The sequence below is a fragment of the Urtica dioica genome, chromosome 8, assembly GCF_054948205.1.
Source record: "Urtica dioica subsp. dioica isolate 48M chromosome 8, U.dioica_male_clone48M_v1_H2, whole genome shotgun sequence".
Classification (NCBI taxonomy): domain Eukaryota; kingdom Viridiplantae; phylum Streptophyta; class Magnoliopsida; order Rosales; family Urticaceae; genus Urtica; species Urtica dioica.
In genome coordinates this window covers 28,275,713-28,298,053 of record NC_142763.1, presented here as the reverse complement: position 1 = coordinate 28,298,053, position 22,341 = coordinate 28,275,713, and the positions used below count along the sequence as shown (strand labels likewise).

The following is a 22,341-nucleotide window of genomic DNA, read 5'->3' as shown; positions in this document are numbered from 1 at the left end:
AGATTCAGCAAGCTCTTCGAGAATCTCCTTTGGCTCCATTTTATTGCAATCCTGAAAGAATTTTTATATCATTCGCGCATAGCTTTTTAACCTCTTCTATGTCACCCTGCCGTCGGGAAACACTTTGTTACACGGGTAAAAGTTCACGGGACGCTCTCAGTTATTCGGTTACTTTTTGCACCAGTACATAATGAGCTCAAATGTATTCTTGATGGCAGATATGTAACTTTAAAACAGCACTCCATAATCATGTTCTAATCCTAACTTTCTTCTTTTCCCCTTGACAGAATGTTGGAAGATATAATGAATTGTATAACTGAATACTAAAAAAACAAAAAACCACATAACCACCTCTTGAAAGGAGATCCCAAATCATACCGACAATTCATCAATATAAGAAGAAGAAGAAAAAAAATGTTACAAAAGCATCTAGACGTCAACTTTGCCTTGATACACACTCATCAAAAACGCAATTTCAAAAAACCACATAACCACCTATTGAAAGGTGATCATACCAGCAACTCATCAATTTAAGAAGAAGAAAAAAAAAATGTTACAAAAGCATCTAGACTTCAACTTTGCCTTGATACACACTCATCAAAAACTGCACTTTCTTCTGATGCTTGGTCACACGCTGGGCAACGAATTTCTTTCCCGTGCACAGAATCAAGCTAGAAAGCTTGAAATCACCTTGCTCCACCAATCCCTTCCTTTATAGAACTCTGACAACCGAACACCTCGGCCGTAATCATGTTTTAATCCCTACTTTATTCTCAGCTATCAAAGACATAGCATTCACAAGCATTAACTTTTCCCCTTAATAGAAAGTTGGAAGCTACAATGTAGTGTATAAGTGAATACTAAATAAGAAACCAAAAACAAAAACAAAAAAACAAAAAAACAAAAAAACAAAAAAAAAACACACTCGACAACCTCAATTCATCAATTTTTGAAAAGAAAAGGAAAATAAAAACATCAACATTGCAAAAGCATCTAAGCATCGTCAATATGAACTTTTCCTTGATACACACTCATCAACAGAGGCACTTCCTTCTCATATTTGGTCACATACTTGGCCAAGAATCTCTTTTCATTGATCGGTAACATGCCATTAAGCTTCAAGTTGTCTCTCTCCACGAATCCCTTCCTCAAAAGAACTCTGAAAACCGAGCACCTCGGCCGTATTCTCTTCTCGAGGCTATAGCATAGAATCAGAGGGATCCTCGCGACCTCTTTTGTGTTTAGACCCATCACATTCACTGCATAATCCATTGCTTTTCCAATCTTCTCCTCCGAATACGACATACAATTCGGGTGATATTTATACGCGTACAAAATATCAGATTCAGACCAACCCCACTTCTCGAATAACTTGAAATTCTCTCTCCATCTCTTCTCGTAACATGGCATTGAAAAAGTTCGCAGCGCAAACACGAACACGGATTTATTCGGATCGAAACCCATGTCCGAGACCTTCTTCACAATTTCTTTCAATCTTTCTGGCTTTAGGATCATAACACTTGGAATATTTGCAAACACAGAAGCAATTCTCGCATTGCGGATCCCTAAACCTTTCAATAGCCTGATATTAGACATAACATTTTCCCGGTTTTTTACAAATGAGCACCGCCAATGATTCAAAGCACCGACCACTTGCCTATCAGATGCGGAGATGCTCTTAAGAATGTCAAAAATCGGAACAATATAATTTGTCAAGCTTGTTTTCAAAACATATCCATTTGAAGATAGAACTTTTGCCATGGTCTCCTTCGATATCCCTTTGGAGTAAAAAAACTCGAGCTTTGGCAAAAAATTCTTCGTGGGATCTGACAAGAGGTATCTTGGGTACTTCATAACAAGGTTCGACGTCTGAGCATTCGAGAGCTTGTGTTCTCTGAAGAATGCGAGTACAGAATCAGGCTTTTCAGGGTCTCGGAGCCGTACCTTCTTGGAAGCGACGATGGCGGATTCAGGGGACAAGCCACAAGAGCTGACTAAGTAAGAGACAGTAAAGGAGCGATCTTTATGGAGTTGGTCGTTCTCCGAGCTGAGAAATCGAAAGAGGAATACTGATTTCGAGATTGAAACTCCATTAATGGCTCCGGAGATTTGGAGCCTTCTACACAGAATAACACCAAACATAACTGATTCTATACGCTTGATGAACTCGGCTTCTGAGAGACTGAAGCGTTTTAGCCAACTAACAGAGAAGAGAGAAGTATTAGGGTTTGCCGTTTAATTTACGAAGAAACTCCGAGAAAAATTAAATTAAAAAATTAGGGCATAGTGTTAAGATTTATGGAATGAGAACAATAAGAATCACGGAAAACATTTCGTGAGGTGAGGAAACTAGAAACAAAATGGACGATGATATTCATCGAATATGCTTTCTATGAATTGACAGAACATGTACCTGAGATTGTTGCTCGATTGGGAATGAGAATATGAGTGTAGACGAAAATCTCCAGCTATGAACCGCTGATAAAGGACCGGGTTTTCGACGCCGATTAGCAGAGTATGAAGCTTTTAGTGTCTGTTTCAGTAACTCTGGTAAGAGAGGAGACGGTAATTGTTAGGGTGACGTACTTGCTTAGCAAATAAAAGCCATGAATTTGCAAAATAACAAATGTTTGTCTTAATTAAGTGAAATAGTTAAAATTTGCAGTAATTTGGATACAAAAAAATTTTTAACTCCAAGATTAATTTTTTTTTAAAGTAATAAATTATTTATAATAATCGTTAAAAATTTTAATCTGTCAAAAAAATTTTGAAAACGTAAATTTGGTTATTTTTCTGAAAAGTTGAAATTTTAGTTATTTTGTAAATCAATAAGTTTCAAATAGCTATTTTGTACAACTTTTCTTAATTTTTATACAGGAAAGTGAGTACGAAGTTTTATAAAACTATTCATATAACATATTTAAAAGTTCGTTAGTTTAATTATACATGAATCACCTCTCTTAAGATTTTATTAATTATATTAAAAGCCTAATTTTTTTGTTTGTACAATTTACACTCCTATTTAATATTCCTTAATAACTCAATACTTTTCTTTTTTTTCATATATCCCGATTGAACAAGCTTTCTAATATGTTTTTCCACAAGAATGACAAGTTTGATTTTTGTTTTCTATGGTGATCTATGTTGTCTCTGATTAAATAACATCATCTGCGTGTTTCCGCATCTTTCCTAGCTGACGAAGAGCTCCGCCGCCTTCGGAGCCTAGATCTGGCCGCACTACGTTCGTCGGAGATGAAGAGCTCTGCCATCATTGAAGCCTAGTTCCAGCGGAATTTTACAACACTAGAGTGGATGTTTCTACCAACACAATGGGTATATTCTTGAAGTTTTTGTCGTCAAGAATTCATAAGACTTTAAATTATTCATTTTCAAGTTCATATAAAGAATATATGAATTTTTGAAAGAAAAAAAAAACGAAAATTTAGATAGAAAGAGAGGTGTGTCACGATTAATTCAATCTCACAATTGTAGAACAAACAAATTCTACAATAACTGATTTCTAATATTATGGGCAAGTATTAATTATATTTATGCAAGATCAATAAAATAATTAATAAATAAAAGCAATTACGAAATTTAAAAGGGCGAAATTAGAAAATTAATAATTTATCAATTGTCACTTCATATTCATTGACTATTTTTTAAATAATTTTAAAATGTTGGCTATTTTAAAATCTTAAAGGTGATTCTGATTATAGGAACATTCTTTAAAGGTGATTCTAATTATAGGAACATTTTTAAAGGTGATTCTTTGATATTAGCACAATCGATAGATTTCTCATTGATTTACCATCTTGTTACCTTTAACAACTCATTTCTCAAGTGTTTTTTCATTCAATTTGAAGAGGTATACATGCTTTTTATAAAGCACACCTAAATTTGATTAACATAAACCTTGCGAATTCGACTGTTTGTCGTAATCAATGTTCAAAATATCGAGATATATCGGTGATATATCGCCGATATATCGTTTTTTGAAGAGTCTCGGTAAAATATCTGTTGTAATCGTTATCGTTTTATAAATATCGCTAAAATATTGATGATATATCGACAAAAATCATTTTGTTTTAGTAGTTAAAAAATTCAAAATATCGACAAATATAGTCCAAATTTAAAAATATCGTTTTATTTGTTTGATTTTTATTTTTATTTTTTTCTTTATTTTTTATTTATTATTTATATCTTTTTCTTATTAATTTGACTTAGTATAATGATATTATCAATATTTCTTTATTTATATTTTATAATACATATAAATATATGTATGACAAATAACCGTATTATATAAATATATAATATCTATACTAAATTACTAATAGACTAAATAATTAAATATATAATACTTTTCTTTTTTATTATTTTAAAGAACATTTGTAATGTAGTAGAAAAAATATTACAATTTCTTTGAAAAAAAATTATTTTATTACATTTTTTAATATTGAGAAAGTAATGTAAATATTAATAATGTATATCTATAAGAAAAAAGTTATAGGTATATTTTTAATTTGATAGTTTTATTAGAAATTTAAAAATATAAATAGTGGTACATATTTTATTATATTTTGTTATAAGATTTTTGTCAATATATCCGTCGATAATCGATATATCACCGATATAATCGGTAGTCGGTATTAAAATTATTATAGAATATCCGTTGATATATCCGTCAATACTCGATATATCCGTAAAATCAGAACTTCGGTGTGGATATCGTATCGGTATCGATATTTTGAACATTGGACGTAATTAACAAGTTCACGTAATTTTTTATTCTTTGATTGATATCTTTTTTAGATGGTTGGTATATTACTGCTTCTGCTGATCTCTTCTTCATTTTTTTCCCTCTTCAATTTTCGCAATGCTTTATTTTGCACAAGTCAAATGGATTGCAGTCCAATCAACATTGAATTTTCATAATTTTGCGTACATAACATTTGATTACTTGATCGATATTGGGCACCTATGATTAAGTGATCATAAACAATCTGCCAAAACAGATTATCGAGCAATTATCAGAATTTCGCCGGTCCTGTTAAAGATATTTTGTTTGTTTTTCCATGCAATGACTATGCTTTCTGATTCCTATGGGGGTATGAAATTCTTTTATCCATTCTTCTATGGACCAGACTTGCTTCTTCGAAAATCTTAGATCGAGCTACAAATTACTGACTTCCTTGCCCAAAAATTTGTGTTCATAGATCAAGCTACAAAATTCATTCTTGTGTTCCTATTACCTCATCATGGATATCGAGAGGCCATACTAATACGAGAAAATGCTCTTTTTTTTATTGTTACTTTAATCAGCTCACTGTAGCCGCGGCAGATTCAGCAAGCTCTTCAAGAATCTCATTTTGCTCCATTGTAGTGCAATCCTAAAAGAATTTCCAAATCAATCGCAATCGTATCGACGTTGCTTTTCGAGCCTTTGTGGGATAAAGTAAAAAAAAATTAAAAAAATAAAATAAAAATAATAAGAAGAACTTACCTGCACAGCATCCTCTAAGTCACCGTCGAGGAAAGGCGTGAGAGCGTAGTTTGTCTTTAGCCGATGATCAGTGACTCTATTGTCCTAGTTGAGGGAACCACAAAAAAAGGAGAATCCGAAATTAGATATTCAAGAGAAATTTCTAATAAATAGATAAAATAATTAGAAATTGTATTTTTCCATTATTAGGAGATAGATAGATTATAAGATGGGAATGATATAACATTTTGGATCGGGAATCGTAATAGGAAAGCCTAAGGGTCTCTCGAATCACACCCATATTTATCGTTGCTCAATCAAAGAGATACCGGAAAAATCTAAAATACGCCTTTCATTTATCATTCATTCCATTGTTTACAATTTTTTTTACCCGAAAGCCGTAGCACTACCTTGTAATTATAGGTTCGTATCTTTTCTGAACGAGCACCTGTGCCAACCTGCATTTCAAGGGCATGATCAGTAAATAACTACGATACTGCCATTTAATTTAAGGAGTCCGATCTCGAACAAAACTAGCCTAGTGCTCATTACGCTTGTGTCGGAGCTTTATCTCCCCCAAAAAAACATAATATATAATTAATAGCAACTATGATGTGAATCCGGATATGAGAAGTCCCCAATTCATGGAATCATTGATGTCCAGTAATTTTTCACATTAAACACATAACTATAACCACAATGGCTTCAAGTTCAACTAGAAGGTACCCGAAAAATGAAAGAAAATAAAAATTAATAATATAATAAATATAGGAACAAAAACAAACTACTAGATGATAATTACCTGCAATTTCCGCTCATTGCGTATCTTTTCATTATGTTCCCTTAATTTTATCTCATACCTGCAACAATTTGACTGGTCGTCACAAATCCAAACCAAAAAAAATATGGCCAAATAATTTCGATAAGAATCATAAGGAGCGTCAAATATTATTTGGTCTCACAATTTCGCTCGTAGCAACTGAAGGGCGCGACTCTTGTTTCGGAGTTGAGTCCTTTCTTCCGTACAAAATATTCGGATTCCTGTTGGTTTGTGAAAAAGGTCGATTGCTGTCTCAACCTTGTTCACATTTTGCCCTGCGACGCGTCACAAAAATAAGACTCCTTCTTAATTGAGATTTTCAAAAAATGAAATCAAAGGGGGATAAAAATATATTCCAAACAATTTCAATTAAATTACCTCCAGCGCCCCCAGATCTTGCCGTCGTTAGTTCTATATCCTTTGGGTCAATCTCCACCTCAACTTCATCCACCTATTTCCAGTTTAACATAAACATAAACAGTATCAAATAATAACATTCTCGAGTACATTGCCTGAAACAATTTGCTGGCATCCCAGGCGTCTTTTACGCAAACTTAAAACCATAATTTCCCGAATTAATGGTGCTAATAGCGTGCTAAAGTTTGAATGTAATAAGGCTTTTCATATTGAGTTTGGCTGGATGAATTAACAAATATAAAAACTTGATTATTTTGATAAAGCCAAAGTTTCAATTGTTAAGAAACCTATGATGCCCAATTGAGTTTGGCACGGATCACATGTCTCATTTCTATGTCTTCTTTAGTGTCCTCCGACTGAATTATGTCACATCATCACTTTTTCAACTCATTTAAAAACATAACAAAAGTAATATGTTTTACGTTGTTTGTGTTGTATTTCATTACATAAAAAAAAAAAAAATAATAATAATTAAAATTAACTTTTCTTTTCGAAAAGGACCAAAAATGCTACAAAATCAAATAGGTTAGAGACCAAAATGTTTTTTTTTTTAAGTTAAATACCAAAATAGCATAATCATAAAAGTTCAGCGACTATTTGAGCCAAAAAGCAAATAAGCTTATTTTAAAAATCTGATGCCATGGCATAACTCAATTGAAGGGGCACAGAAGTGGACTAAAAAAGAAAAAGGATTGATCAATCTCCATACCACAATTGAAACACATCAAACCTTAATCTAACTTATGAAATATTCATCTGATAAAAAAAAAAAAAAAAAAACTTATGAAATACTCGCAAATAGCCCCAAAAATCTATATAACATACCTCGGGCATAATGGCAACTGTTGCGGTGGAAGTATGAACACGGCCTTGAGCCTCTGTTTGGGGGACTCTTTGAACGCGATGAACGCCAGACTCGTATTTCAACTTGCTATACACACGTTTTCCCTTGATCTCCATCACATAAGTCTTGAACCCTCCTTTTTCGGCCTTCAAACAAATTGACACACAAGTAAGGGAAATATGCTCATTCGAAGGCCACAATATTCTGTTTGGTGGACTTGATTCCTTACATCGGTGCACGAAATTGGAACGGCCTTCCAATTGTTCCGCTCACTGTACTTCTGGTACATACGGACCTTGGGTAAAAAAAAAGAATATGTCGAGGTTGGGGCGTCAATTAGTTTGCTATATCAAATTAATTAATCAATAAAAAAAATGTTATATTGAAGGACAAAAGTAACATCTACCTACAAGATCACCCGCCCAAATTCCAGCCTCATCACCACCCGCACCGGCCCTGACTGTTTGGAAGATTAAATTACGAATTATGAATGAGCGAGCTTTTGAGTCACTTATACCGTTATGTGTACTAATACGTATTAACTGCTCTCAAAGAGAATCGCCGTACCTTCAAGCATAATATTTCTTGCATCGAGAGGATCGCTCGGAAGAAGTAGCATCTACAATGAAAATTCCAACTTAGTCACCAGCTCGATGTTGAGAAACTCAAAAAAAAAAAAAAAAAAAAAACGATGTGGGTCTTTTTAAACGGACAAAAAAAATATGCTTTAATTACAGAAGCATGGTATTTTCTTTTTCTCTCTTGTGAAGAATACCTTAAGCTGTTCTTCGATCTCTTTCATTTCAGCGGACAGTGATTGGATCTCGCTCGCCACCATCTCCGCCATGTCCTCCTCGATCTCACTGTCTTTCGCCAAAGCTGATACAACAGTTTTCAAAGCGATGAATAATAGCCGACTTTTTTTACACAAACAAGCAATCTATACTTCAAAGAACACACCTTTGGCCTCCTCTAATTGCTTCTCGCAATCTCTGAACCTCCTGAACGTTTCCACAACCTGAATCTCTCGCCGAAACACCATAAAATCATCCAGTCCACACAATAAATAAAATACATTTAAAATAAAAAAAATCGTGTCGTACATTATCAAGCTCCGACACAGATTGCGCAATCCTTTGGTATTCGGTGGGATTCGACACCACATCCGGATCACCCAGCTTGACCTGCGACAATAATAAAAAAGATACATGAAATATTTGTCTTCACAACTCGACATTGAATCATAACCCACAAAGCTCAAACAAGCACAGGTCTAAAAATAATAAGAGGGCTTGCTCAGGCTCAAAATGACGTTAAGAGACTAGGCAAAATTATTGAACACACACTTGCAACTCTAGAAATATTCATAGGAAAAAAATGGTTTTACCGATAACTCTTTCCAGGTCTTTTCTGCTGACTCCAGCTTTGTGATCAAATAGGGCTCCTGAGAAAAATCCATGAGTTCGGTCAGTCTGGAATTCATATAAACGTGAGAGAGTAGAAGAATTGGCAAGAGTACGCACAGCCATGCAAATGACGGGTGTTCGGAGAGTGGGCAGAGTTTTGAGGAACAGAGGATGGGCGGCTCCTCCGCCAAAACGGTGACGTGTCGTCGGAACGGCGAGCATTCCGGGCATGGTGGCTGAGGAAGAGGCTAAGCCATTCATTGTTGGGAAGTTCGATGGTTTGGTCTCTCTGTGACTCCGTGGAGTTTTTGAGTTGGGGCTTCGGGGGGGATGAGATAACGTGTCTGTTTGGAAACACGGCTATTCTTACCCGCTCGCGGTGTAAGGTAGTCCACGTCCCCACTTACAAAAAAATGTTCGATTTATTGCGTAAACCAATTGGCATATGGTAAATTTCATTTTCGGGAAGTTAATTTAATTTATATCTCTGAAAAATTGAACATTCTATATATGTAAAAATTTACTTGAATATATTTGACACATGTTTTTCAAATAAAAATATTCTAATTCCCTCTTTGACGATTTCAAAATGGTTGTCCGGTTCAATTAGTTACCCGCTTTCATAATTAGATCTAATTCAAACCGATTATCCGGTTTCAAAAATAATTATTCAAATTATATAAAATAAAAATATGTCAATTAATAAAAAAAAATTAAATTATTGGATATTGAAACCCGAAAATCGATCCAATTTTATAAATCAGATCCAGTTAACCAAATCGAATTTTTGATTTGATGACGTGGCACCGAACTTCGGTTTGCAACTTGGTTCGATTATCGGTCTAACAGATGTTCAATTGATTTTTGTACTCCCCTACCCACTTAATCATGGGTTTGTAGAAGAAAGTGGAAATCTACTTCCACTGGACACGGAATTTCGTGTTTGACTGAAAATAAATATTCATTCCCGTGTTGACTGGAATTTCACTCCCCATGGAAGAAAATATTCCATTCTATTGGTGAAAATTTCCAATTCCATGCATTAAAAAAATTAAATAAATACTTTTTCAAAGGACTAAAACGGTAGTGTTTTTTTAAAATAAGGACTATAATGTAAAAGTGAGAAAATGAAGAATAATTTAATAAAAACGATATCTTTAAAACCTCTCAGAGGGTCGGTAGAGGAAATAGTAAATTTGTTTATATTCATAATTATTCAAAGTTAGAAGTACAAATCTAATCATCAAGGTTTAGACTTGAAATATCCAAAGCGAAATCATCCACGAGATTGAAGTTAACAAACGTCTCTTGAGCTCGTCTATCATGTAGAAGTCAATTTTTTTCCAACAGTTTATGCATCCACCATTTCAGGAGCTAGAACTACAGCTTATATCATCGATAATGCGACCAGAGCTATTGAATTCAGCCTCGGATGAAACAGTCGGTATAGGTATCGAGAGTATGTCACGAGCTATTATTATCAAGATGGGAAACATGTTTTCACGTTGTCTCCACCACGCTGGGACTCAAGTATATCTTGTTGTTTGGAAACAAATCGGGACGTGTTGTATAGTGCGATCTCCTCGTTGCTGGATGAATCTTGAGATGTTCTCGAGGAAGTTGGCAATAGACTTGGAGATCTGTGCACATCTCGTACGTTTTGATAGAGTTATTGAAACATGTATGTGCATGTTAATTTGTTGTGTGGTGAACTCGGCTCGGGTTGATAGGTCCTAAAAAGAGAATGAAAACTTTCCACGACTCTGGCATGATCTCTAAAAATGTAATCTTCATCAATCTTATCCACTAAATATTACAAAAAGTCTCTATACCCTTCAAATTTGATGTGGAGATCTAAAATGCACCCAAAGCCTAGAAAAGGAATTTTCCATGGACCCCAATATTTGTTATATTTTGCTTTTATGGCTCTAATGCATGGATGAAAAATGGGGAAATGGTTGACATCGTGAAGATGTTGTGCTATTTTTGTTATGCTCTGAATTGCTAAATGAGAAGTAGGTGTATAGACAGCAGATAATGCACAAGTTTCATCATAGAAAATGTGAAAGAACTCACATAAATCTTTAGCCATAGCAATGTCGTTCTCGTTTATGTTAGCATTACACATACCATTGACAAATGATACTATGACCTCGTAATAACCCGGAAAAAAGAAGTTCAACATTAAGTATATTGACTTCCACCTAATTTTGTTGTCATGATATCCGTAGTTTTCATGATGGATGTGTCATAGGTTTCAGAACCGACTTTGACTATGAGGTTTACAATATGGGTTGCTCAAATGTTGTCTCCACAAGGTATTTCTCGTATTAGGCCTCTAAACATGGCGTCGTTACTTGTGGCATTGTCTAAGGTTATGCAAATTATTCTATCACGTATACGACACTCTTCCTTCACTTATAGTAGGATTCGTAGAATGCTATCGACCGTGTGGCCTCCCTTAATTCTCTTAAAGGATATGATTCTTTTGCATAAATTCCAAGAGTCGTCTATGTTGTGAACTACCACACTCATCAAATTAATCTTACTATTTATCGACCATATGTCTGATGTTACTAAACGAGCCCGACATAAATATGGCATTCATTTTTTTAGTTTCTTCTCGAAAAAAATGTCATCATGTCTCTTTATAATCGAGTCCTCTTAATCATATGAATACCAGTGACTAAATAATATATTAATCTAAGAAATCCCCCAGATTCTACATGAATAAATGATTGGTATGTAGAAACAATGTACTGAACAAGTTGTCTCATAAACTCGATGGGATCGTGAGACGTTACCTAGTGAACTTTGGATGAAATGCACTTCTTGTAGTGGTGTATTAACCATGAAGTTTCATGTTTCTTGTTTCTAGCTTTCACAAATTTTCAACATTTTCTTGCTTTATCTTCTCATTCACCAATTTCTTCAAAGTATTGCCATATATTTTATATCGCTCTTTTTGGGTGGGTGGCGGGCCTCCTTCATGTGGTTGAGGTAGGTCTTCTTCTTCCTCATCTCGTGGTGGTGGTGGCGGCGGTGGTGATGGTGGGTGTTCCTCCTCCTCTTCATCTTCGTCAATTTGATTTTCATAATTTGTAGTTGTTCCTGGTATGGATCTTGATATGGTGGTTTAAGTTGTGAATAATATGGTTGTGGTGGATATTGAAGTTGCCTATAAATTGTATATGGATAGTATGATGGTGGATTATTCGGAACATCCAGTCAAATTGACTTTCGGTTTGATGGTAATTTGGAGGTACGTATAAAGTTGATAGTACTTGGGTTGGGTTGTATTCGATATTTTCAAAAATAGGAAATTAAGATAAAACCAAGTCAAATTTGAGGGTATTGGTTCATTGGAGGCTCGTGAGTTGGTTGTGAATTTTCAGGTAGTGGTGTGTTTGAATAACTTGCTCGTGAGAAACTTTGACGAGAAGAGCTTCGATGAGATTAAGACAATTTTTTAAAATTAAAACTATATACTAAAAATAGATTTGATAACTCTATGAGAAAATTATATATGAAAACTATATAATAAAAATAAATATTTGAGAAGATTTTATGAGAATTTGAGTAATGAAATAGAGTATGAGAATATTTTACTGTGGGGTGTGAAGCTTTGTGAATGAGGGTGATATTTATAGGAGGATGCAAAAGAAATGTTAAAGGTTAAATAATATGCTAATTAGGTCAGTAGCCTAATAGCCTACATTCCTTTTTAAAAATAATTAAAAATTTATTTTTATTAAAAAAAATAGCGTACCACGCCGTATGTTTTGGATGGGTTTGTCTCACAATGGGTCATGTATGATTCAGTGCCATGATTTTCCGCCAAAATATAAACAAAAAGAGTGAGCGAGGTATCTAATATTAACTAAATTTCTAAGAAAAAAATCTAACCAAATTTTATCTAGACAAAAACGTGTGTGTGTATATATATATATATATAAATATATATATATATATATATATACAAAAGTAGTATGCCCCTGAACGTTGCAGTGGAACAATTAATATATTTTAATTTGGAGGAAGTAATATTTGGAGACATGTCCAAAAATATTTGAGTTTGAAAAAAAAATGAATTTAAAATATTCTGAAAATACTCTTTTCTTTCTGGTCTAAAAAAATAAAAAAAAATTCCGAGTAGAATAAATAATACTTTGTGCCTAAGGGTCCAACATCTTCTTTTTTTTTTAGAAAAAAAAATTCTACTGTAAAATGAATAGTGTTATGAGTCTAGACAATTGTATTCTACTTTATATATATATATATATATAAATAATATATATATATATATATATATTTTATATTGTCCTCTTCGATTATTAGCTCCTATTAAGAATCAACCAAATTAGTAACTTAGTAACCAATGTTTGATAAACCAATATTTTGGTTGACTAAATACCTTAATATTAAATAATTTTATTATATATTTATTGTGTGGGTGCTCTGTAATACCGATGTTCTTAGAAAGTGCAATAACAAACAAATAAATGAACAATCCCGTTCCCCTTGAAAAAAAAAAGTTGAACAATACAATACCCATGATTTTTTTTTTTTTTTTGAAACGTGGGCGGTGCCACGGAGATATCATAAATGCCCTCACGTATGGCGGAGGAAAACCGTGGTTACAAGGAAAAACGCAAGTAAACGAGCCATACAAGACAACAACGAGAAAAAAACTCGAAGGCCACTATCCCGACGTGCGGGAACGGACCTCTCTGTCATCGGCTCTAATAGCCTCTTCCGAGCACGGAGGGACAAGCCCCAACCATGTCGAGTTAGAACTATGCATGACAGCAAAACGGGCTAAGTTATGGGCCGCAACGTTACATTGCCGAGGAAGAAACGAAATTTTAAACTCAGTCAGATTACTTACCTCTCTCTTGATATGATGTAAAATCGTCCCGAGCTCCGTCGCGGGAATCTTTCCCCCTGCCACCGCCTTGACCACCTCCGAGCAATCCGAATGAAGCTCCAATCTCGACTCGCTAATGCTGGGAGCTAGAACTACGCCTTGGAGGACCGCAACCGCCTCCGCAAGCTGGGGGTAAATCCTCTAGCTTGGGAAAACGTTTGCGAGGCTATTACCTTTCCGGTGTGGTCCCGGGCAATACACCCCACACCGAATCCTCCCTGGTCCCGATCTAGAGCAGCATCCACAGTCACTGAGATTGTTCCTTGCGCCGCGGGATCCACATAGACTTGGCCGGATTTTTCTCTTTACTCTGACCTACATCCTTGTTCGCTTCTCTAAACTCTTCGAGGAAGCATCCCGTCCACTGAACAAGCTCAATCTGGTTCCAGGTTTTCTTCCCCGAGACGACATTGTTCATGTGGTTCCATAATTCCCAGATAATAGTAAAATAAAACTCAATATTACGTACCTCAAGAGACTCTGCCGCTCTGAAGATGGTGTCAAAGACCTCGCCATCCCCGTGTGTCGGAAGGATCCCACCAAAGCCCGCTTCCTTCCACACCTTTCTGCTCCATTTGCAACCCCAAAACACGTGATGGGTCGTCTCCGCCATCCCCAAGCAAATAGGGCATCTGTCGTCCTTGATGACACTCCTTTTAACAAGCACAGTACGAGTCGGGATCCTCCCCATACACACTCTCCAAACAAAAAGCTTAACTCTTGGGGGGACCTTTAGCTTCCAGAACTTCTTCCACCAGCTCTCCATCTTAGATCGATCCGACGTGCCGGCTTCAAAGAAAGGTTCCATAGCCAAACGATAGCTACTCTTGACCGTGTACTCTCCATCCTCCGTGAAGTGCCAACGACGTTTATCAGGAATCCCTTCACCGCCCCAGGGTATGCTCAGGATCGCTGCAGCGTCTTCCTCCCCGAACAAGTTGCGAACAAGCGTCTCGTCCCAACTCCCACCAAGCCTCATCAATTCCGCGACTCTCATATCTGGTGGGATAAAGGGGGGATCAATCCAGGCAAGGGGCCTGGCTCTTGGGATCCACATATCCCCCATAACCATGACCGACTCGCCATCTCCAATACTCCATCTCATGCCCTCAAGGATAATCTCTATTCCCCAAACCAGGCTACGCCACATGAAGGAACTATTTGAGCCACATCGACCACTCAAAACGTCACCATGTGGGTAATAACTCTCTCTAAAAACCTTTCCCACCAAGCTTTCCGGCCTCCTAAGGAGTCTCCAAACATGCTTGGCGAGCAGAGCTTGGTTGAACTTCTCCAAGTCCCTGAAGCCCATACCCCCATCCGACTTGTTCCTTACGAGCCTCTCCCAAGCGCACCAGTGGGTCTTTTTAGCCCCGTTGCAATTACCCCACCAGAATTTAGCAATGGCCGAATGAATCTCATAAATCAACAGCTTGGGCAACTTTAGACACGATGCCACGTACCCCGGGATAGCCTGGAGGATTGACTTAATAAGCACCTCACTTTCCCGCTTGCGAGAAAAAAAGGCCGTTCCAACTCTTGATCTTCTCCAAGATGCGTTCTCTGACATACTCAAACAACTATTTCTTCTTACGCCCTGTGAACGCCGGGAGACCAAGGTAGCGCTTATGACAGTCTGTCCTCCGGACTCCTAAGATCCTAACCAGCCTCACCTCCTCCTCCGGGTCAACATCTCTCCCAAAGCAGACATCAGACTTCTGGAAGTTTACCTGTTGCCCCGAAGCCTCCGAATAAATCCGTAAGATCTCTGCCACATTCTCACACTCCTCAGGGCACGCCTTAAAAAACATCAGACTATCATCCGCGAAAAGAAGGTGCGACACCCGAAGGCTCCCAAACCGGACCCCGCTAATCCCCCCGGATCGTTCGCCGGCTCTGAAGAGACTCGATAAACCCTCGGAGCAAAAGAGGAAGAGAAAGGGGGAAAACGGGTCGCCTTGACGGAGCCCTCTTTGCGGAACCACATGGCCCCGAACACTTCCGTTGATGTTGAAGGCAAAGCGAACCAACGTGACACAACTCATCACTAAACGAACCCACTTAGCAGAATATCCGAGTCTGAGCATAACCGTCTCCAAGTAGGCCCACTCGACTCGATCGTATGCCTTTGCCATGTCAAGCTTGAGTGACGCCCACCCACCATTGCCAAATCTTCCCTTCTTCATCGTGTGCAGTGCATCAAACCCCACCATGACGTTGTCGAAGATAAGCCTATCCCCCACGAACGCGCTCTGATTCTCTGAGATAACCATGTGCATGGTACTTTTGAGACGACTAACAAGGCACTTAGCAACAAGCTTGTAGACAACATTACATAAGTTGATGGGCCGAAACTCGCTCACTCTCCTCGGCTCCTCAATCTTCGGAATAAGCGTAATAATGGTGTCGTTAATGCTTCCCACTTCATTCCCGTTGTTGAGGATCCCTAAACACGTCTCATCGACCGACTCCCCTACCACATCCCAGTACTTTTGGTAGAAAATAGCCGGAAACCCATCTTTTCCGGGGGCCTTAATGGGGTCCATCGAGAATAGGGCATCTCTCACATCCTCCCTCTGAAAGGGTCTCTCAAGCTCAATGTTCATAGTCTCCGAGATGATGGGATGGATGCCCCCGACCACCGCCTCGATATCCTGCCGCGATGGGTCACCGGAGGTAAAGATATCCTCGAAGTACTTAGAGATCACCCCTTCAACCCCCGACTCGCTACTGCGCCACACCTCTCTCTCGTCTAACAAGCCGCTGATAGAGTTCCTCTTTTTCCTAGTAGTCGCCTTACGCTGAAAGAACTTAGTATTCTTATCTCCACATTTTAGCCAAGAGGATCTGCTCCTCTGCCTCCAAAATTGCTCTTCTTTTTCCAAAAGTGCATTCAGCTGCTTTTCCTCTCGACGAAACTTGACCATACAGAAATCCGGACCAGACATACCCGCTAGCTCTACGATCTTCTTCTGTTTCTCAATGCGGCTTTTCATCCCTCTGTTCTTCTCATACCCCCAGCGACCCAGACCCTCCCTACAAAGTCTAATCGACTCTAGCATTGTCTTGCCCCGATCCCCTACTCCAACTCTTTCCCAGGACCTCCTAACCACCTCCTCGCACTCTGCCTCCCCGCACCAGGCTTCTTCAAAAAAGAATCTGTTTGGTCTCCCCGATCTATGTGCATGACCAACTCCCTCAGTACAGAGCAGCAGAGGTCGATGATCAGAGTTCCAAAACCTGAGATGTTTTACCTTAGCCCGGGGGAAAAGGTCCCCTCACTCACTGCAAGCCAGACACCTATCAAGACGTTCCTCGATCCCTCCTCTCCGCCAAGTAAACATGTCTCCTTCATACCCCAAGTCCTGAACATCACAATCCACGATCATATCCCGGAAGGCCAAAAGCTGCCCGGGACCTCTCGTCCGCGCCCCCCACCCCCCCTGATCTCCGCATTCGAAACCACCTCGTTCATGTCTCCTCCCACAAGCCATGGTCCCCTATGATTCCCACGTAGCCGACGAAGGAGTTCCCACGTATGTCTCCTTTGCGTGGTCACCGGGTCCCCGTAAATCCCCACAAACCTCCAAGTCTTCCCATCGTCACTAACAAAATCCCCCTCAATATGAAACCTTGACATAGTCCCAAGTAGAAACTTCACAGGCGATTTCCAAAGTAGCATCAAGCCTCCGCTTCTACCAAGACACTCAACCGTAATACAACCCTCAAAACCAAGCAACACTCTCACCCTCTCAGCCCCGTCCTTCCTAAGTCTTGTCTCTGACAAAAAGAGAAAATTCGGCATATAGTCAAGAACGTGGGACCTGAGGGCTCCATTCGTCCCGGGGTTTCCTAACCCCTGGACATTCCAGATAATGCATATCATTGCGTTCGGCGGCCCTCATCCTTGAGGGGCGCCGTTCTCTCAATAATCTCGTCCTTAGTCAAATCCGAATCTTCAGAAGCTCCTAAGTTAGTAGTACCCAAACCCGACTCCCTCACAGCCTGCATTTCCCCACCTACACGTAAAAAGGGACAAGGGTAGGGGGAAAGAAGACTTACCTGATTCACCGGGACGGAGATTGAAGACCTTCCCAAATTCCCAAGGCCGTGCCCCGTCGCGCTAGACTCTCAACTCCCCGCCTCGAAGAGGCGCGCCATCTTCTTCACGTTTCCCACTCGTACCCTCGCATTAGTATTTCTTGTTCCAGCCCCGGCTTCTCCCTCTCCACACGCCTCATTTCCCGCCTCTGGTTCCCCGTCACCGAAATGGCCGATGATGCTCCCCGAGACCCTTTTCTTGGACCCCCTCGTATTCTTCTGCTCTTTAATGGCCTCCACAAAAGTCAGGTCCGGCTGTAGTTTTGGCCCAGAGGATCTCAACCCCGTCAAGGTGGAGGGCCCAGAAGAATTACTCTTAATCGCCAGGCAATTATCCCCCACGGGGTGGGCCAGATCCAATCCAATAGCCCTGGGCTGTTTGGGCCCAGTAGCCGGCCCACTCATCCCTTTACATGGGTGAGGAAAAAAGCCCTCAGAGATGGGTCCCCCCATATTCGAGCAAAATCCCCCAAAACCCTCCTCCAACCCATTATCCACTCCCTCAGACGCTCTGATATTTCTACCTGCCTCCTCAGCTTTTCCAGGTCTTAGACTGTCCTCCAAAGAGCCGTTCCTCACAACGCCTTCCCCAAGATCCGCCCCAAAAACTGCCTCAGAATTGTCCTTCGTCGGAAGGGTCGTGTGTTTGCCTAGCCCAGAAAGGAAAGGTGGCTCGTCCCCCGAGATTTTGACCTTTCTCCTCGATTGGCCACGACGCGCCTCGGTTTTGCTTCTCGCCGGACCACGGCCATCCACCTTCGTCTTCCTCGGCGTCTGGAATTCCCGTTGCACATCAGCCAACGGTGTCTGGGGTTTCATCGGGCCAGAGGAGGCGGCACGGTCGGCCTCTGACGGGCTCTCCGATCCCCTTGGCTCCGTCTCAGCTTCCCTAGGTGGCGGTGAAGACTTCTCCGGCGCCGCGTCCTCAACCCCACCTGGCTCGACTCCTGAAGCCGTCGGAGGTGCTTCCTGTCTTCCCAGCGTCTCACCCTCCGGCCTCTTCCCTTCGGCCTTGTTCCCCGCCTGCGCCGATCGAACCTTCGCCGCCCGCTGAGATCCAGCAGATCCAATCCCGGCGGCGCTCGGCCTCGCTGCCGTAGGTTCCCGAGGAACCTTCAAAGAACCCGGGTCGGGTCCGGCCCATCCTTCCTCCCTGTTATTTTGAACACCATTAAACCGCCAGACCACAGGATTGGTCTTATACACGGCCTCACCACGTAACCATCCCCCGAACCGCGCCGTCCCATCCTTGTTCTGTTCATCCTCTCTAGCCGGGCAGTCGGCGTCGGTGTGACCGAGCCTACCACAGACAAAGCAGAAGTCGGAGAGTTTCTTGTACCGGAACCCGACCCAAGTCTTACCATCATCTGCTCCAAGTTTAATAAACAAGCCTTTCATCAGGGGCTTCCCGATGTCAATGGCAGTGCGGACACAGATGAAATCACCACAGACCCGTCCGTCTTTAGTCTTGTCCACCTTGGAGACCCGGCCAACCCTCCCCCCAATCATCTCTCCCATTCGCGCCGATCGAAACTTGGCGGGGATACCATGGAGCTGAACCCAAAACTCGACAAAACGAAATTCGTCACCTTCGTCTTTCTCAACCATGGGGTCGTTCAGGACCAGGAGTGACTTGTCAAATGTCCACGGCCCCGAGTCCCACACCTGTTGTTTATCTGCCCCCTTCTCAAACCTGAAGCAAAAAACCCCCTCCCCGTGGTTACTAATCTCGAGCCTCCCGTTCGTTCTCCAAATCCTAGCCATGACTGCCTTGAACGCCCCACTATTAAAACCTCTTTTCCTAAGCAACCTTCCTAAAAGGCAATTAGAGAGGTCCACAGTCGAACTTGCAAGTTCATCTTCTTCAAAAGTCATAACTTCTCCTTCCTCGTCCTCCTCGATTCCCATTTCCGACCATTTATCGCACAAATCTTCCATTCTCAGACGAGGATTCGAAGACCGGCAACAGACTCAGACGACTTCTCTCGAGAGAAAGCTGAGAGAAAAACTTTTCTTCTTTTAATCCTATATTTTGTGAGAATTACCCATCCTATATTTTGCTCTTTTCAATATCTATATTATTTATGGCTATAATTATACAATACCCATGATTTATTTCACCATAAAAGATAAAAAATTATATTCCCTGCTAACAATATTTCATTTTCACCCATAATAACATTTTCCTACACATTACAACACAACTACCAACCCTCATGTCGCCCAATCAATTCTCTTCAACTTCTCCATCCAAGCTTTCCTCATCATCATCACTTTCTCTCACGTATCGACAAAAAAATCACAAGCCACGACAAAAATGAGCCTGACTATTTTCTCTCCACCCACCTTCCCGAAATTACATTTCTACCCTTAGCCGAACACCTATTGAGTCCAAAAGCCAGTGTCGGTTTCTAGCCCCGGTCCAAACTCAAAACTATGGATCTTAGAGACCTGAACCAGTGTTTTTAACTTCAAGTTGAAAAGCCTTTTGTAATGTGAGTTTATACGAGAAATAAATATATGTATTTTCCAACCAGACTCGACTCTTTTCCACGTGCGATGTATTTGGCGGGTAACGAAGACAATGTCTTGAGAAATTGCAGTTATATACCCTCTAGAGCATCTTTATCAAGGGCGCCAAAAAAAACATTTAGTCCATGTAACATCTTGGCTAATTTGTATCAGATAAAATATAATAGGGGCGCCGAAGTGGGAATTTAAATAAAGGGTAGTTAATCATATAAAATATTATATAAACTAATTAAATATCATCATAAAATAAAAGTATTTAAAAATATCTCGAATTGTGTCATTATTTTAAAATTAAGAGCGTCATACATCCACATCACATAAATAAATCTATATTATTCATTGTTTTATAAATGGATTATATGTAGTTTGAAGTCTAGTTCCTCTCATCCCCCAGATGAATGAATTGTTTAATATGTAAGATATTTCCAGAATACTCAACTAATTTATAAAAAGTTCTAAATCAAGCTGTAAATAGATTACCAAAAGAAAAAAGAGACCAAAGTAAGAATGTAAGAACACTCCCCATTGTTTTAATAGTTCTCGTGTTAGTCCTTTGATTTAATTTTTCCCAAAAACTAAGGCAGTTTGGTTTAGTATTCTAAATTTGTTTTTTGTTTTTATATTTTTTTATTTTAATTTTAAATTTAAAAAAACAGATTTAGAATTACGTTTCATAATATTTTAAAATGTTGTTTGGCTATGTTTTACATTCAATTGTTTTAGAGTTTAATTTAAAATATAAGAGAGATAAAATAGAAAACATTTTCATTGTTTTTTAAACAAATTTCAAAGAAAAAGAAACATGATTCTAAATTTGTTTTCTAAGTACTATAACCAAACATGTTTTTTTAAAAGTGTTTTATAGAATTTAGAATTAAAAAACAGAAAACAAATTTGGAATCACAAACCAAACATTCCCTAAAATTTTCAATATCAAAGATGATTTCGTTGAAGGTATCTTAGCCATTTCACTGATACAGTAGTCAACGAAAAGTAAGATATATCAGACAATGAAACACTTTAGGGAATATTTAAATGGTAAATATTAGATCGATGAGATATATGTGATATTTTTGAAGACTTATGATATAATTGCATAATTTCATTAAACCAGTGGGCAAAATATGATAATTTTCCTATTGCTAAATTTGATGTAATTTTCACAAAATGCTTTTTTTAATGGGACATTACCTTCACATTGATTTATTAAATCACGTAAAAATATATATGAAAAAACATTGCAAATAATTGAAAATTATATATATTGTACCCTATTGTGTGCAACTTTACAAGTTAACAAGCAATAAAGTGATATGTGCGACTTTATAGGTCAAAAGCAATTGATCTATTGTACTTCTATTGCAATGTATAATGTAAATAAATGTCAAAAGCCCCATATGGCTCCATCGAAATCCCGGGCACAAATATGACATAGGCGACCTATCGGGTTCGGGTCTCATGCTAACTATATTGGAGAGTGCCATAGCTCTCAACTATGCATGTTGTGGTTGGAGTGATTGGAAGACTTGTAGTGTAAGGCATACTTAACTTGCATACAGTGGGAGCGGGACGAGTGTTAGTCAAAACGCTGTATAAGCCTAAGGTCGGAGACTCCACTTATGCGCTTATGCTTTAGTCTCTTATATTATTCTTAGTCATATCTAATTGACACATCCTTGAATATAAAAAGTAACTTTAATGTTTAAAAAAAATTCAAATTTCTCCAACAAGAAAACCCATAAAATTAGTCACAGTTATAAAAATCCTCTACAAATAAATTTTATCGTTTTACTTTTCATTCTACAGTGG

General features: G+C 38.9%; 2 protein-coding genes across 2 annotated transcripts; both read right to left on the bottom strand.

Moving 5' to 3' along the window:
- Window positions 1-917: 917 nt before the first annotated feature.
- Window positions 918-2,540, bottom strand: LOC149388888 (uncharacterized). Its single transcript, XM_089621908.1, has 2 exons — window positions 2,414-2,540; window positions 918-2,200 (listed from the first exon to the last, which is right to left on the bottom strand). Exon 2 carries the CDS (start codon window positions 2,140-2,142, stop codon window positions 994-996), a length of 1,149 nt encoding a protein of 382 aa, XP_089478034.1. The 5' UTR covers window positions 2,143-2,200; window positions 2,414-2,540; the 3' UTR covers window positions 918-993.
- Window positions 2,541-5,171: 2,631 nt separating this feature from the next.
- Window positions 5,172-9,307, bottom strand: APG3 (Peptide chain release factor 1). Its single transcript, XM_089624651.1, has 15 exons — window positions 9,090-9,307; window positions 8,954-9,010; window positions 8,670-8,750; window positions 8,527-8,584; window positions 8,342-8,445; window positions 8,134-8,185; window positions 7,977-8,026; window positions 7,796-7,861; window positions 7,548-7,712; window positions 6,684-6,756; window positions 6,448-6,580; window positions 6,288-6,345; window positions 5,896-5,943; window positions 5,507-5,590; window positions 5,172-5,393 (listed from the first exon to the last, which is right to left on the bottom strand). Exons 1-15 carry the CDS (start codon window positions 9,231-9,233, stop codon window positions 5,322-5,324), a joined length of 1,245 nt encoding a protein of 414 aa, XP_089480777.1. The 5' UTR covers window positions 9,234-9,307; the 3' UTR covers window positions 5,172-5,321.
- Between the last annotated feature and the right edge of the window lie 13,034 nt (window positions 9,308-22,341).

Coding starts and splice junctions, on each gene's coding strand:
- APG3 (XM_089624651.1), bottom strand. CDS start 9,233: ATGAATGGCTTAGCCTCTTCCTCAGCCACCATGCCCGGAATGCTCGCC. Junction 8,446..8,526: donor GCAATTAGAGGAGGCCAAAG/GTGTGTTCTTTG, acceptor CTGTTGTATCAG/CTTTGGCGAAAGACAGTGAG. Junction 8,186..8,341: donor AGATCGAAGAACAGCTTAAG/GTATTCTTCACA, acceptor TTTTCATTGTAG/ATGCTACTTCTTCCGAGCGA.
- LOC149388888 (XM_089621908.1), bottom strand. CDS start 2,142: ATGTTTGGTGTTATTCTGTGTAGAAGGCTCCAAATCTCCGGAGCCATT.